This window comes from Toxotes jaculatrix, chromosome 2 (genome assembly GCF_017976425.1).
Source record: "Toxotes jaculatrix isolate fToxJac2 chromosome 2, fToxJac2.pri, whole genome shotgun sequence".
NCBI classification, from domain to species: domain Eukaryota; kingdom Metazoa; phylum Chordata; class Actinopteri; family Toxotidae; genus Toxotes; species Toxotes jaculatrix.
In genome coordinates this window covers 11960831-11978342 of record NC_054395.1, presented here as the reverse complement: position 1 = coordinate 11978342, position 17512 = coordinate 11960831, and the positions used below count along the sequence as shown (strand labels likewise).

The 17512-nt window shown below is 41.2% G+C and overlaps 1 protein-coding gene across 1 annotated transcript in view; it reads right to left on the bottom strand.

The window, feature by feature from the left end:
• celsr3 (cadherin, EGF LAG seven-pass G-type receptor 3) overlaps positions 1-17512 on the bottom strand; it is a 102398-nt gene that overhangs the window by 10252 nt on the left and 74634 nt on the right. Inside the window, exons 21-27 of the mRNA XM_041048078.1 lie at positions 13149-13347; positions 8360-8548; positions 8083-8269; positions 6324-6491; positions 5453-5579; positions 4022-4228; positions 410-584 (exon numbers count right to left, since the gene is read on the bottom strand). Of these exons, the coding sequence (XP_040904012.1) occupies positions 410-584; positions 4022-4228; positions 5453-5579; positions 6324-6491; positions 8083-8269; positions 8360-8548; positions 13149-13347 (1252 nt within the window). The remainder of the gene's footprint in view (positions 1-409; positions 585-4021; positions 4229-5452; positions 5580-6323; positions 6492-8082; positions 8270-8359; positions 8549-13148; positions 13348-17512) is intronic.

Sequence of the window (17512 nt, the reverse complement as noted above, 5' to 3'; positions counted from 1 at the left end):
AACACACCTGAGGCTGAGGAAAGAGACGTGCTGCCAATGTCTCCCGTGTGTGTGTGTGTGTGTGTGTGTGTGTAAAAGCAGAAAAGAAAGAAAGCTGACAGATATTACCTGCTTACAGTATGTGTCAAGGAAGAAATTGCTTGTGTGTGTGTGTGTCTGTACTTTAATATCTCTATATTAAAATGTCACTGAAACCTGTTTAATACAAGTGTCAATAGGACAGCTTATCTACACAGCCAGGCTCACTGTGACTGTGGTGTGTGATGTGTGTGTCACTGCACATATATGACAACGCGTTGTCAAGAAAGAGTAAATCTGGCAAGGAAGATGTTTTGACACGCTCCCAACAAATATCAAAGAAACCGTATGTATGTGCATGCGTCAATACGTGTGTGTGTGTGTGTGTTACCTGTGATAATGGCGGGCACGCCCCAGCCGATGGCATAGTAGAACCTCATGGCTCCATAGTTGATGTTGCGCTGCTCGGTCTGCATGCGGTAGATATGAAGGCCCTCCACAAACATCCAGGCAAACGTGGACATGAAAAAGTAATGCAGCAGGATGGCGACGACTGTACACAGAAACTGGAGGAAGAGAGAAAGAGAGTGATTTAAGGAGGGAAGGAGAATAAAGCAAGGAAAAATTGGAGATAGCCGAGGGAAGGAGAGGAGGATGGATCAAGGAGAAAAGAGGGAAAAGAAAGAGAGAAAAGGCAGGGATGAAAGACGGAAGGTGAAGGAGGAAGAGAGGAGAAGTGAGGCAGCACAAAAGTGTCACATAAGACATGAGAAAAAAAATGTGAAAAAAAAGGTGAGAGATTAAAAAAATATTTAATCCTTCGTATTGATTTTGTGACAGTTGCAGACACTTTGGCAAGCGACCAACAAGCCTTTATTACAGCACAGCAGGTGTCAGCAATGAAGTAACAGGCATTCATGATTTAATTACCAACACGGCTAATGAACAGTTTATGGCACCACATTACGGTATATCTCCAGGAAATGCACAAAATAACTGATATGAATGTAAATGAATGTTGTTAATGTGTTGAATTAGAGTAATAACACCCAAGAGTACCGTCTTAACTGCGGTGCGTCAGTAAGCTCCACCGGTAGAAGAAGGTAAACAAAGTAAGGAATGCCCTGGCAGGTAACGTAGTTTTCATAGCAATTCCTGTATGTGCACAACAGTTGAGCCTTTCATGTAACATAATACTGTATATTTACCATGGTAAAAATAGGAAAGAAAAAAGAGATAACAGTAACTTGTTTCAAATGGTTTTAAGGGAATTTATCAGCTCATCTGAAGGAAATTTATTCTCCAGATGTTTGAATCGTCAGTGTAAAATCTTATATTTCAAGCTTTCATCAGCTTTCTAAGGTAATGAACTGCTACACACAGCATTTCTGTATTTGTAAGACATACTCTGAACCACACCATACATTTTGGAGAGAATAAATGTCATTGCATGACATTAGGAATAAATCCCAAAACTTTTTGTCAGGGCAGGAGACACTTATAAATCGCTTTCCTCAGTAAAGTGCTGCTGTTTGGTTAGGCACCAACGCTGAACTTCTCCATGAATAATGCAGAGCATTAGCATTTAAGCTTTCTGTGAAATTACCCTCAGGCTGCACTGAAGTATGTCTGCAGTGGTTTATTTGAACTCTAGAGCCTTTGGGCTGGTTTGTTTGTTTGGTCAGATGAGAACGACGCCATTCAAACTCAAGTGGCACTGAATTGCAGCATCTACATATCTGAAAGTGCAAGTGAATGTCGTCTATGAGAACTGTGCTGCTGTTTGTCAGAAGTCAGAACTAAATCTAAAGCAGCCATAGGAAGCAACTTGAAAACACAGAGGTTTGAGATTTAATAATAATGCTTTAAATAACAAGTATAACAAAACAAAGTGAGACTAAACAGTAGTGTGGTGTGATTTGTTCATCTGTAGCATGTGTTCTTCACTAATATAAACACCAGAAAAGGTGGATGAAAGCTTAAAAAGCCCAAGCAGCTCATCCTATTTTGGCTTAATGGTGAAATATATTTAAAAAGAGTTTTAAAATGTTTCACGTAAAATGTTCAAAACTTAAGATCATCAACAGAATATGAAGAACAGCTTTGACATTATGTCAAAGACGCTTATGTACTACGCTAACCAGCTTGCCCAGCAAGCTGTCTTGTAACACCAACTTGCTCCTCAAGAGTCATCTTGATAATCATAATGAGTCATCGTAGTGTCCAGTCTACCCTCAGTCCAACATGAGAGGATGAAGAAGTAGTACCTGTGAGTACGCTATAAACCTGTGTTGTAACCATCGCATCTCGGCAACATTCCTCCACCCTTTCCTCAAGCTCAGCTGTTGACGCTGCTGTTCTCCCTCTCCCTCACGATTATTGGCCTCTACGCCTGCCACCACTACATCTTCCCTGTCTCTCTGACTGGGCAGACTAGGTGTGAAAAAGTTGTTGTCAGTCTAGCAGTAACTGAAAAAAACAGCCTACCAGTTAAGTAATCAGAATGCAAGGTAAACCTGAAGACCAGTGCATTTCCTTGTTTCTTGTGATAGAGGGGGACACCCCAATTTTCTGGTAATATGCTACCAACTATTTGTTTGTATTGTATGCATTTAATTTTAACAACAGTTGGCAAATTCTTAATCTTAATCTTGACTAAATACTCCATCTAATGAACAAGCTTCTTGTGAGTCCATTTGGGTTTTTGTAAGTTCTGGCTGCCTGAAATGTGACTGCATCCTGTGTTCAGGTCGCAGGTTTGGTTTACGTGTAGTTTGACATGAAGATCTATAAATATCTAAATGTATAAATGCATCAAATTAAACTTTTCAATTCAAGTTTCTACCAAATAAAAACACGCTATAAATAAGATTGTGCCATCACTAAGCTGTTGTAGTTGTAAATTGCTTTGGATGAGAGCTGTGAGAACACCTAAAGTGAAAAATACCTCACTCTCAGCCTTCCTGGATGAAAACGGAGAAATACTTCAGTCAAGAAACACTATAGCTAAACGTTCTTCATCCTTAAGTTGAGGAAAGCAGACTTGTAAGTCGCAGATTTTAGGGTCAAAAGAAACTCAGTGCGAATTCCTGACAACGCAGCCAAAGACGACACAGAAATAGCTGCAGCCTTGGCAGTGATACAGCCAGACGCTGAATTTCACACTCCCACACACGCAAGCACACAAACACTGCAAGTTACACACAGAAAGATAGAAAGACTAAAATATGCACAAGCACATAAAAACCGGTGTGCACACCAACACACACGGCCGCTGCGAGCACTAACATGCTCTCCCAAGCATGATGTACATGAATTAGAGAACATATTGTTCAGCTAGAAGTAACCAGTTGCACTGTAAGAGCCGTACAGTTGACTGTGAGGGGGGATACAGCTTAATTAATTGGATTTCATGCTGAGTGAGCACATATTTGTAGTACCCTTGCTGCAAGACACACTGCTCTTTAAACACACACACACACACACACACACATATTTGTGATGTAACAAAATAGAGAGAGCAAGTGGTCCAGAGGGAGGAAGGAAAAGCAGGAAAAGGGCAGAAGAGGAGGGGAAATGTAGGAAGTACCGAGATAGTAAGATGCAAAGAGTCACAAACTGAGAAAGACAAGTGCAGAAAAACAGGGACATAAGAAGAGAAAGCCAATGACTCCAACCATACTGCAAAGGAAATTTTATGATACTGCTTTGGAAAATTATTTAATTTATCCCTAAGAGCTGCACCAGAGATGGAGGATAAATTGTATTATGCTCTACAGTATAGGGGAAGGCAAGGCAGTTCTTCGCCACTGGCCACAATTTGGAGGTAAGCACATCTCTAAATCTACAAAATGTGAGGCCAAAAGTAAATTTTCACTCACTCACAAAGCTGCAAAGTGGGAACTGGAGGGACAGTGATATGGAAGAAAAAGAAAAAGGCAGGGAAGCTAAAAGCATAAAAAAAGGACACAAAAGCACACAACCCCCCCAACCCAGTATCTACCTGCTGTTCAGTCTGATTGACCCCAAGCAGAAACACCAGCTCTGACAAAAACATTGCAGCTGCTGTGTTTGAATGGATGCTCCTGGTGTTGGACTTGAGGCCTCGGAGGCAGGAGAGTACCAGGACAGTGAGGAGGAGGGCCAGCATGGAGACGCACATAGAGGAGTATGTGACCAGCGCCAGCGTCTCCAGATCCCCTTCCAACTGCTGCTCACAGAGAGATGCAAGAAAGGAAAAGGGCAGAGAGACGATAGAGTATTATTAGATTTATATCATTTTAGTGGGAGTAGCTGAAAAAGTAGCAGTAGAGAAAGAAAATGTGAGAAAAAACGTGGAAAATGGGAAGCAGGGCAACAAGAAAAGACTGAGCAAAAGGTGAAATGAGGCAAAGAGATGAAAACGAAGAATTTTAACATGTTGAAATGCTACCACTTCAGTTTAGGTGACTGTCTGCCCTCCTCTGTCTGGCCTCACTGAGTGCCAACTGATGATATTTATATCAGTGATGTTAAATTTGGATAGCAAGTAAATGAGCTAAAGAAACTAAAGCTGCACTAGAAGCAAGTTGTTCCAGACTTAAAAAAAAATCAAATCAATACATACAAATCATGAAATGTGGCATCATTTAATTCCACAGAACACTGGCGTCTGCAACGCTAAATATTAAAGGTTTCTAAAAGATTGAGAGAGGCAGAAGATCGCTGAAACTACTGAAACTACACTGTGGATTAAAGACAGAATCAAAGAAAGCAGACAACAAATGAATAAATACAGGCAGACCTTTCTACGCCGTCAGGGGAAACCAGGGTATCAAAAGCATGACATTGATTCATCACTACCTGTGCATGCACAGAAAGGATTTGCTGCCAGCAAACACAACAGACACATCTACAGCATCTCACGTGAATAGCAATGAGATGCTCCTCTTCTCGTTGTGCTGGACTAATGATCCTGAATAAATATTTTATTGAAGTTCTAAATTCAGTGCAAACCACATTTGGTCAATGTACAACTTTAAATTCATCATAAGGTTTCTGATTCCACAAGTTTCCCGTTTTCTGTCTGACAAACGTGAAGCTCTGATGCATATCATCACTTTGTATGCTGAGGTGTGATGGGCAGGGTTTTGCATTAAACTGTGAAAATCTGCTACAGCTGTAACAGGGCTTCCTTTAGCCTTCAGAGTGTCAGTCAGGATTTGATTCTTCAGGATTTCCAATTTTTACACAGACTAAATCCATCAATTACCAGCTAAGACGGTGCAATGAAAAAAAAACAGTAGGAAAACCGACACACTGGTAAAACACAGCAGGATCAATGATAGTAAATCTACAGTTAATCCACTAAATACCTAATTATGATGAAGCACCATAAAAATCAAACAAAATGATTATGAACCTGTGAGTGGCTCTCCACTGACAGATCACTAACCTCTCTCTGTGAACTGTCCATCAGGACACCGAAGGTGCCCAGTCTCTGGCACTGACAGCGGACATGAGAGGTGTTCCTGTACACCACAGTACAGTCCCTTACCGTCCAACAGCCTCCTATCTCATACCTTCAGAGAGAGAAAGAGGGAGAGAGAGAGGGGGGGGTAATAATTAAAAGATAAATCTGATAGGATGATTTTTCAAAAAATAAAAATACTAACATCCTTCAAATACTCATATGAACAATGTTATCCCCTTTGTTAATTCAAAAATGGACAGGTTTTGTGTTTCTACTGTGGCAAAGATAGCAGGTGCCATTTAACACATTTAACTACATACTTAATGCCTACATCACAGCACTACTAAATATATAACATAAATAAACCTCTTTCATAGTAGACATTCTGACAGTTATATCAGGAAGCGCACAGGAGTGATTAATTACATTAATAACAGCTATTCCATGTAGGTGAGTCAGATCCAGAGCCCTGTTATTATGCATACTGGCTTATTGCAATGGCAAATGGACACTTCATGAAACAGATCCATCATTGTTATTAGCGACACCTACGCTTTTCTTACTATGACAGGTCTGCAGAAAAAAGAAGTATATAATAAGGCTGGCTACCATAAGTCCAGTGTCGGAAATCCTGAAGGCAAAACCCAAACTCATCAAATTAACATTGCATTTTGATAAATACTGTAGTTTCATCACAAATGAATAAATAAATGACATAAAAAGAACAACATTTGTATCAGTACAGTGCAAAGCATCATATGTTATCACAAGGTAACTGCCAATATCCAGTCCTAAGATACAGTATGTGTGTGTAGCAGCATATGAACATGTATATGTATTAGTCTGTACTCACGGACTGCTGTGGTTCCACTGCACACACAGCGGCTTACTGCGATTGGCCGTCTCCAGCAGCTTGAACTCAAGCATGATGGGTTGGTCCAAGTGTCCGCCCACAAAGGTCTGGTTGTTGTATACAGAAACAGTGACCACTGGAGAGTTCATTACTGGGTGTCTGGGAAGCCTGGGGGAGAGAAAGAGCAGAGTGGCCGTGCGTCTACTAGATCAGACAGAAAGTAGAGTTTGATCTCCTGGTTAAGATGTCAAAAAAGGCAAAGGCAAGGTGAGCGAAGAGGAACGAGGTTGGTATACTAGACGAGACACAAATGACTGTTTATTGAACACCTACTGAAACTTGAGCAGTTTGTTACTTGGTAATAAAGCCCAGAGGTGAGGTGAGGAAGAGCAGAGAGGGAGAGGGATAGGGGGAGAGTGGGAGAGAAAGATAGAGGCAAAGAAACTAAATGTCAAGCAAGGTGATACTGAAATTTTTCCTGAAGCCAATACTTCATTAAATGATTACTAAACTGAGAGAAAATTAATTAACTTCAATTTTGATCTTCAATTAATCGTTTTAGTCATTTATAGAGCAAAAATGCCAGATTCTCTAGTTACAGCTTCTCAAATATGAGAATTTGCTGTGTTTTCTACCTCAATTCATTGTAAACAGAATGTCTCTGAGGGCTGGGGAAACAAATATGTAATCTGAAGATGTCGCCTTGGGCTTTCGGGATTTGTGAGGGATTTTTTAGACTAAACAATCACATCCTGGCAAGTTACTGTTTAAATTTAAAGATAATTAAAGGTACTATTGAACATATTATTTTTCTTATGATGTTAAAATCCAGTTATAGTGGTAAGAGAAAGTAAGTGAACCCTTACAATCAGCCTGAATTCATTTAAACACTTGTCTTAAAGTAAGGCCAGATCTACAATTATGAACGAACACACTTTTTTAAAATTTTAACTAATAACACTCTAATCATTGTATTGTTCTTTCCACACTGAATAGGTCACACAAACATTCATAGTGTAGGTTGAGAGAAATATGTGAATCCTTTGGCCACTGACATCAACAAAAGCTAATAGGAGTCAGGAGTTAGATTTTCCTACAGGAAAATCTATGGAACAAGATTGGAGGTGTGGGTTAGAACTACTTCAACATTTTGAGTTTGCTGTTCCCAAGAAGCACCTGCTGATATGAAAAATGCCTCACAAAAAAGAGATCTCAGAGGACTTACAATAAAGAACTGGTAATTTGCATAAAGCTGAAAAAGTTACAAAATGATCTCAAAGAGTTTAGATATTCATGGGTCAACAGTTAGACAAAATATCTATCATTGGAGATGATTTAGCTCTGTGGCTTCTCACCCTACAAGGGAGTGTCCAGCTGAGATGACTCCAAAGGCACAATGCAAAAAAGAAGCCAAGAGTAACAGCTAAAGGCTTAAAGGCAGCATTGGAGCTGGTTAACCTCTTTGTACCTGTAGGAATCTACCAAACACAAACTGTGGCGCATGGAACATCGTGTCTCGCCATAGAGGAAGATGCTGTTCTCCAAAAAACATGAGAAAACAGAAAACGAAGCACTTCCAAAGGATTCACATACGTTTTCTTGCCACTGTATATAAAAGCAATTTTGGTTTACTGTTTGCTACTGAATTAAAGACACATGGGTAACCCAGGTTTCTATATCCAGCCTGCCTCCTTCCATAGAGGATTCGAACAGCCGCTGTAATCAGATTTTTATTGCTCTGACTGCGACTGATTCCCACCTCACTCCTCGTCGGTCTGTGTGGTACTTGGGAGGGAGGGCTGTTCCCAGACTTCGATAGATCAACAAGATGACGATGGTGATGGGCGGCTCCGGCAGCGAAACAGTGCGTCTGGCTGCAGCGTATTCTCCCGTCTGGTTGACTGAGATACTAACAGAGGCTGGAGCGGCGCTCTGAGGAGCTGAGGCTGAAACAGAGGAGTCGGTGTGAGTATATTCGCTTAGTTTGATCCACTTACACTCTCACTCGCCTTTATATCTATTTGCGCATCTCTTACGTTCTTTCTCTGTCCGCTCCTTCTCCTTCCAGTTCTGTTGTTGCTGACGTTGTGGCACCAGGGCAGCAGGAGGCAGTATCACATGGGTGTAGGGATCCCACAAAGCCTGACCGCGAAACAGGGTGGTGTGGTAACGTGGGAAACGCCGCCGCACATGGGTGTGGTTCTCCACGCGGTCCAGGTTCATGACTGAAGAACATACAGTGAGACAACAGAACACACATACTTGGTTACAGTCACAGTTGTCAATCTGCAGTTCACTAAATTTCCTGCAGTCCTGCCCACTGTTTAAGGTAGCCCCTATTCCAACAGCCTTGGCCGGAACAATTTGAACATTTTATTATTTTTACAAAGATTAAACCATTATTATCTAGTCTTAGATAAGAAACCCATCAAAGCCTCATGGGACCTGTAGTTAGTGAACTCTAACAAAATAATCAGTTGTGCTGTTGCTATTTCAACCAGGAGCTCAAGTAACAGAGAAACCAAATGTGGGAAATCACTCTGCAATACAAACTGAGGTACTGGAGAAGTTGCCACTTTACATCATAACGTATTTTGGCCATGGGCCAACACCCTGATGAACATGATTTGGTGAAGGGCCTTTGCCAGAGTGTTTTACTTAAAACACTGACTCATTTAAATGCCTGCTGAAGATGCTAGAAACACTGCTTGAATTGAAAGTGCAGACTCGTCCAGTAAATCAGTGTTGCTAAGCAATGCTCGGCTGTTTTTGGAAAATACAAGGTGAGCAACATGAAAGCGAATTTTACATTGGCTTTTCACTACTCCCACCATCTGACATTGTGAGAAATTGTGAAAGGTTTAGCTCCATTTCCACTGGAATAGCAGCACATGTCCTGTTTCATGTTGCCAAGCACTGAAGCAGATTTCTTGCCATGTCTGGCCTCATGGCACACAAAGTAAACAGCTGTGCAGAGGGCACCACACCTTTGTTTTCTGTAGTAATACTGTGTTAAAATTAATGTGGAAATAACTTATTGTGGCTAAACCTGCAGCTATAACAGTATATTTGAAACCTTCTCAATAAAAAGCTGATGACACTAACTCCATAATTCACTCTGTCACACTTTTTAAAACCGGCCCGAAGTTACACACACTAGAAAGTGGCCTCTGAACATCACTTTAGAATAGAATAGAATAGAATAGAATAGAATTTTATTGTCTGATACAAGTGTAACAGAAATTTGCCTTTGACAGGGCTCAGTAGCACATTTACAGATAGTAAAAACACATAGTAAAAAACTCACATACAGACATACTAAGACCACATAAATGTAAAAAGTAACTAAAATCCCGCTGATAATAAAACGTGATCCGGTTATTGCACCTTTGCTGTTCAGGGCATTGGCTGCTGTTGGGATGAATGATTTTTTGTGGACTGTTTTTCTGGCTAGTGGGACTTTGTATCTCCTGCCAGATGGAAGAAGACTGAAGGAGTGGTGGAGGGGGTGAGAGGGTTCCTCTGTGATCAGGGTGGCTTTCCTGATCACAGAGCGTTTGTACAGGTGGGACAGTGGAGTTTGTGGTGATCCAATTATTTTGCTGGCTTGATTTGTGATCCGTGACAGTTTTGTCTTCTGTTTGCTAGTGAGGAGGTTGTACCAAGATGTGATGTTAAAGGTGAGAATGGATTCTATGAGTGACCTGTATACCATGGTTAGGATTTTTTTACTGACATTAAAGTACCTGAGTTTTCTAAGGAGATGGAGGCGCTGAAGCGCTTTATTGTAGATTGAGTCCGAGTGTGTTTGGAATGATAGGCGGGTGTCTATCTGTGTCCCCAGATATTTAAAACACTCCACCTGCTCAACCTGCTCCCCGTGAATGCTCAGTGGTTTAAAAAGCGGGATATTTGCAGCTGTATATTTGCTCACACAGCACAACTCCTTTGTTTTTGAAATATTTAATTCCAGTGATTTCTCACTGAAGGTTTTTACCAGGTTATCTACCGCTGTTTGGTACTGTGTGACAGCCTCCATACTGACCATGTGGGCTACTAGGGCCATGTCATCAGCATATTTTAAAAGGCTCATTCCCTCCCTGCTACAGGTGATGTTGTTGGTGTAGACAGAGAACAGAAGGGGAGATAAAACACAGCCTTGTGGAAGACCTGTGCTTAAAACCAGTTTACTGGATTTAAAACCATTTAAAAACACCTGCTGTGGTCTGTCTGTTAAAAAGTCTCTAATCCATAAAAGCATCAATGGGTGGATCTGTAAGTCCAGGAGGCAGTACAGCAGAGTGTCCGGGTTTACAGTGTTAAAAGCAGAGGAAAAGTCCATAAATAAAATCCGAGTATGTGGTTGTGCAGAGTCCATATTTTGTGCAACAGTGTTTAAAAGAGTCAAACTTGCATCCTCTACACCTCGTTTGGCCTTATAGGCAAACTGGAGAGGATCTAGTTTTCCTGAGATTGTGTGAGACATCATATTACACACAACTTTCTCCATGCATTTGCAAAGCACTGATGTGAGGGCCACAGGCCTGAAGTCTTTTGTGTCTTTTGCATGGGCCTTTTTGGGGATGGGAATTATGGAGGACTCCTTCCATTGACTGGGAACACAGCCGCAATCTAAAAGAAGCTGAAACAGCCTGGTGAAGACTGGACCCAACTGTGCAGCACAGCCTTTGAGCACCCTGCCCCTGAGCCTGTCAGGGCCAGGGGCTTTGTGTGGGTTCACCTTCTGTAAGATGGAGGTCACCAGCTGCTCATCCACAGTAAGGGTTTCGTTGTTGGTCTGACTGTTAAAAGCAAAGTTTCTTGGTGTTTTGTCCTGGTTATACCGACTGAAGAAGGTGTTCAGTTCTTCCACAAATGAGGCAGGGTCTGTGCAGCTAGTTGCAGCTGGTTTGGTGGCACGGCCCATCATGATGTTCAGTCCTTGCCATGCCTCCCTCACATTCCCAGATGTTAACTTGTCCTCTACCTTTTTCCTATAATTGTTTTTTGCAAGGGCAGACTGTCTCCTGAACTCCCTCTCCAGCTCTCTCACTCTCTGCTTGTCCCCCTGAAGAAATGCTTTTTTCTTCTGGGTTAGGCAGAGTTTCATGTCTTTGCTGAACCATTCTTTATTGTTTGGGTAGATGGTTATGGTTTTTGTGGGAGTAACAGTGTCTTCACAGAATAAAATATATGAAGTCAGGACATCTGTCAAAGAATTCAGATCCCCATTACAGTCATTAAAAAACAAGTCCCAGTCTGTGAGTTCAAGGCAACCCCTGAGTGTGTCTGTTGCTTCATTATTCCAAACTGTAATGGTTTTTGTAATTGTCTGACCTGTTTTTAGTTGTGATCTGTATTTTGGTAATAGCAGGATGACGTTGTGATCTGACCGGCCGAGAGGGGGGCGTGGCTTTGATACATATGCATTTGGGATGTTTCCATAGCACAGGTCCAGTATGTTGTTCATTCTGGTGGGTGTGGTGACGTACTGTTCCAGATGGGGCAGATGTGTCTTAATGTCACAGCGGTTAAAATCTCCGAGGAGAAATACAGGCTGTGCCCCAGACACTTTTGGCAATTTTACTGGGTGTGTGTCATATCCCTTTCCATGGTATTCAACCTATCCCATTTGGCTGAGTGCACTAACTGTGTTTGTGTGTGTGTAGTGTGTAGTGAGTGTGAAATTTAGTGTTGGCTGTGTTTCTTATTCCTTTTGCTCTCTGCTGCTGCTGATTCTATGCTCCCCGTCTGGGAATCTGCATCAGGTTGTCAGTTTCAGGTAATTTAACAGTATTTTGGATGAATTTCAAAGGGAAAGCAAATACAGTTAGATAAGAGAGACATGAGAGCCACACACAGGAGAGAAATAAAAGAAGCCAGTTCATCTTGTCGAATACAGGCAAGGCTGTTTTGTATTTTCTTCAGGTTTGAGATTAACTGTGTTACCAAGAGGTTGGTGAGGCAAGATTCAGTAGCTGGTAACTTTGATGAGTTTCATGAGTTTTGGGTGTATGGTATTTTATAGACATTCAATCTGGGTGTGTAGCTAAGAGCATTAACTGAGTGTGAAATTCATTGTCTGGCTTCATCCCTGCCAGAGCTGCTGCTGTTGCTATTTCAGCACCTCCCGTTGTTGTACGTGGTACAGATTATTTAACGCTATTTTCAACACTGATAAAGTGACAGAAAAACGTGAAGAGAGCAAAACAGGATGCCAGAAACTAAATGACACAAGGCACATGGCCAAACCTGCAGGTGTGTGTGTGTGTGTATCTGACAGTGAGTCTTCTAGCCCACTTTTCATTTACAGTAAATAATTTATCATCCTTTTCATGACCTTCCTGAGCCTGGGTGTTCAGTAAAGTCATACTGCAGCCTATCAGTGTGTATGCATCTGTGTGTCTGTTACTCTCGGTGTGTGATTGTGTGTTTGGCATCTGTATTTCTAAATGATGTATTTTGGACAGTGCTACAGCGCTTCAGGGTTTCTGTGCGTGTCCTGGAAGCATCAGGTGCTGTGTGTGTGTGTGTATGTGTGTGTGTGTGTGTTTATATGTGTGTGGGAGTGTGAAATTCATCTCTCTGTGCTGCTGCCAGCACTGTGGCTTAACCATCATCATTTGCATTAGCACTGTTCATCTCCCGCTTTACACTGAGTCATTCTAGCTGATTTCACAGCAGTAATTTACAGTATTATGAGAAAATCGCTGCACACCGCTTGTTAAGATTAAGATTTTATCACTGTCTTATTCTCTTTTAGGGTCTGCGAGTAATTAATTATTGTATCATGTCTGAGACTGTGTGCAGTCATTCTGAACTCACCTATGTTGGGAGAAACCAGCGCCACGGGGTTGAGGTAGGTGAGCTTCATGTTCTGGGCCAGAGTCTGGGTGTACTGCTCCAGCAGCTCTGCCAGCTCGGCCGGACCGCCTCCTGGGACGTGGTTCTGACTCTGAGTGAGAGCCCGCCAAAGCCCAGAGGTACCAGGGCTCAACAGCACACTGCAGCCTCGCAGAATGTTCTGGGAACAGCAGAAAGAGGAACAGTAATTAAAAGAAGGAATGAGGGAGCTGTTTCTTTTGATTGTCCCCGAGCAGTCAGTGGACAAATGTGATTTTGTATTTGAAACAATGAAAGAGAAAAGACATGAGATAGAAAAAATAACAAATATTTCGCCATTGTGGATCAGCAAAAGGGAAAGAGAGACAGAAGGCATGAAGGAAGAGGTTCTATTTTCCCAAAGACTGGAAAAAGATTTGACAAAATTTGAAATGTTTTTTTATAAAAGCATAATACTAACAAAAGCTAGACATTTAAACACAATATCCTCAACAGGGACAATCAGTTACAATGTTTACTTCTAAATTTTTAACACAGAATTAAAGCTCTGATGGCTGCCATAAGTGTTCCTCTCTTACAACAGTGGTAACAGTCTCATCCCAGGACTTTGACATAATCAATTTAATGGAAACTCTCAGTGGGTAAATTCTATAAATGTCCCTTGCTTGAATTTACACCCTGTGTTCTTTAAGCCCTGTGATACTAACATTGTTTTTGTTTTCTCGCTTATGAATATTTGGAGGTTAAAAATGGACAACAGCCCAAAATACAGACGCAGGTACACACAGACTGCGTGACCTAATTCAGCACAACAACTCACAGCAGACAGAAAAAGATACTGAGGCAGGAGGGGAGTCAGAGTAGGGAGGAGGGAAAGACAGGGAAGATTGGGAGGAAAAGGACAAGTGATGCTGTTGCTCTGGGTCACCAAAGAGCCACACTCTGCTTTTTCAGACTTAATAAAGCATCAGATCTAAGCACCATGTCAACAAAAGCAGAGAATATCATGGTATTGAAAAGTGGAGGAAAGGGAGCATGGAAATTGATAGTCTGGGTTGGGGCTCGCTAAAGAACAACTGATAAAGCACTGCAGACAAATATTCTGAGTGCAGACAGTGAAGTCTAATAGAGCAAGGAGAGCAACTGTGGTTGAGAAGAGAAGAAATCTTAAGTGGGCCCTCAGAAAACCTTCAGAATAGTTGCTCTGACCAGGACCGCAACAATGTGGCAAAAGATTGTAAACAGATCGAAAAAAAAAAAAAAAACTTCCAAAAATGTCCTGACTTCAATTACAGCAAGTTTTACCAATGTCAAATGTTTACGCATAGTGCCTCCATTTGCTTTTCATGGAGTATTTGTGATTCTGGATGGAAATCTGTTACATATAGTCTAGACTGCACAGCCTTGCAAAATGTTCTGAACACAGAGCGATATCAGGGATTGACAGAGAGTGAGAGAGAGAGAGAGAGAGAGAAAGAGAGAGAGAGGGAGAGAGAGAGAGAGAGAGAAAGAGAGAGAGAGGGAGAGAGAGAGAGCAAGAGGGAGAGGAAAAGTGCTCAGTATGATTCTTTGCAGTGAGACTGCACCAGAGCCAATAAAGCACTGCAGTCTCACACAATGCTCTGGGGAGAAAAAACACACAAGAAAACCTTCAGACAAACAAGGAAAGTAATATACAGAGGAGTATAGGAAGATTGTAGTGAGGGAGGGGAAGAGAGAGAATGGGAAACAGGGACTGTGGAAAAGCAAGTGACAAGGAGAAAAAAAATGAGAGAGAAGACGTCAGACAGAAGCTTATGCTCAGTTCACAGATGCAAAAAGAGGCAGGGAGGTGGAAAGTTGTGATGAGATGGAAAATGTGTGTGAAGGAGGGCAGGAGTCAGGGCACAGGAAAAAAAAAAAAAAGAATGATACGTGGCATTACAATTAACACACTGAAGAATTCCTGTTCAGGTTTTTGGATCTACTTTGTTACATACTTTGACTATTCATAAAAAATACCAAGCGAGACAATTTATGTCTATTTATGTAAGATGACCCCTGTAGTGACCTAATATGAACATAATCATCTGTTGATTACCAATCAGAAGACACTGTGTGACGAAGGTAAAGACACTGCTATCATGCGTTATGCTACTATATGTGTCAGTCACAGAGATGGCACTATGAGAAACAATCACTTCACCAGTGCGCTGTGCCATGATGTTGTGCCTGATGTTTCAATGACTGTTACAGAAGGTGTGATATCTGAAGTTTCTCTCCCTCCTTATAAAACATATGATGAAACGTGGGATATTTCTGGAGGTACAGTGGTTTCCAGATGGATTTGATCACAGCTTGAACACGAAAGACTTTCAACTTCTCGACATTCCTGATGCAAAGACTCTACTTTCCTGCCTTCCTTCATTTCTTCTGCAGCCACAGGGCCCTGTCACCACGACTGGGTTACTATAGTAACAGTGTTCTACATTACCTGTTCATCTGGCCTAATAGCTGCTGTTGAAAGTGAGGTGTCAAGTATTATCAGACATTTTTTTTTTTTTTATTGTTGAGAAAAAAAAAAAGTCCTGTCTGCAGTTCCACTTCGCCACTGCTTGAATAAACCATAGCTACCGCATTAACTCATGATGACGAGATGTAGGCAGCACGACTGACTTAGAGCCTGAGGTGGAAGTTACAAGTCAGGCGAGTTGAGGCTTTTGTTCAGGAAACTGTAAGATGCCAGTAAAAATCATTACTGCATTACTGTGGCACCACATAGCAGCTTTATGCTGCTGTCAACCACCTAAACATAAGTTAAACCCCAGTCGCCATGTTTCTGATTTTACTGTCAGATGGAGCAGTTAAGTGAACTGTCAGGCAGGCAAAGGTTTTCATTTCACTCATTATAGGATGCCTTTAATGCTACTGCTGTGTTGCTATAGCAACTGTCCTTGTTAGCCAAACATTTTGTATTGATCACATGAAGCAATGAACTGTGCTTGACCTGAGCTCCGACCAAATTTCAGTGTTGATTTAAGACTGGTTATAAACTAGTCTTCGTTTAATGAGTTATGCCCTCACAGACACCGTTAGTAAGACCTGGGAGTAATTCAGCCATTCAGTAAAAGGAACACTTACACAAACAGACATGAAACAGTAAAATCATACTCCAGTGTGCTGGCATCCTTTTTCTTTTGTTCACAGTTTCCTAGATGGAGCAAAAGTGTGCATCTGGAAATTCAGCCTGTGCAACAGGTGTGTTTTAAATCAGATAAATGTGACTGCATTTTATTTTATGTCCATTCTTCTTTACAGCACAGAAGATATAATGTGAAGTAATAAAAAATGCACATGTATCAATGGAATTACGTATCTAAACATATTTCTATCAAAGATCAATTTTATGTTCAAATATGTTTTTATGTGATCACAAAAGCACAAAGATGAAAATCTTTTGCTCTAACTATTAGACGTTACAACCACAGCCGCTCAGTTTCTATAGCAACTCGTCCTTAGCTGTGATAACAACGACATTATCAATGACTGAATCTGGTTCAGCACTGCAGGGTGTGGCTACTACCGCTACTGCTGTCATCAGGTAGCTAAAATCCTCCCTGTTAGCATAAATTATTAAAAGCTTCCCTGTGTCAAATGTAGATGTTAGAGAGAAATGTGAGGGAAAAAAAAAACTCCTTTTTAACTGCCCAGCATGTACCATATTAAATATGAATAAACCACCTCCTGGCTGCACATGTGAGCCAGAACTACAGTAACTCATCAGCTAAAGATTAATGAGTTAAAATAATCAGGTAGTGTGAGGCTACTATTCATGACCATGAACATCCTTTACTATTACTTCAATGCTGTGTGCTGTAGAAAAATGTAACATGAAATTTTACTAAGATGTCATATTTTCTTCGTGACTGAAAATATACACCGTATCATCACCATGCGGGGTATCAATTTCATATTATAGTTTCCATAGTAGAAAGCAAGTGAGTAAAATGAAACAGTAGTTTAAAAAGGTAAGAGGAGGTTTTTAGTTTGTAGCTTCAGCCACTTCCATGTGATATATGGACAGATCATTTCCTGTCAGTCCAATGTCATGTATAAGACAAAATGATATGGAAACGTCTGTTAGAGGCTTGATGTCAAAAACGCCAACATGCTAAAACGATCCTGTGTCAGCTCCTGCGTCCGCAGCTGAAGCCACCGTATCAGGTAAAATGAGACTCTGTCAGTTAATATATGGAGATAACATGCTGCAATATTTCATGAGCTACTGTCCCTGTATTGCCATAGCAACATTACCTCCCCTTTCAGAGAAAAGACATCCTGTTGTACTATCTAGTCACTGGGCCTGT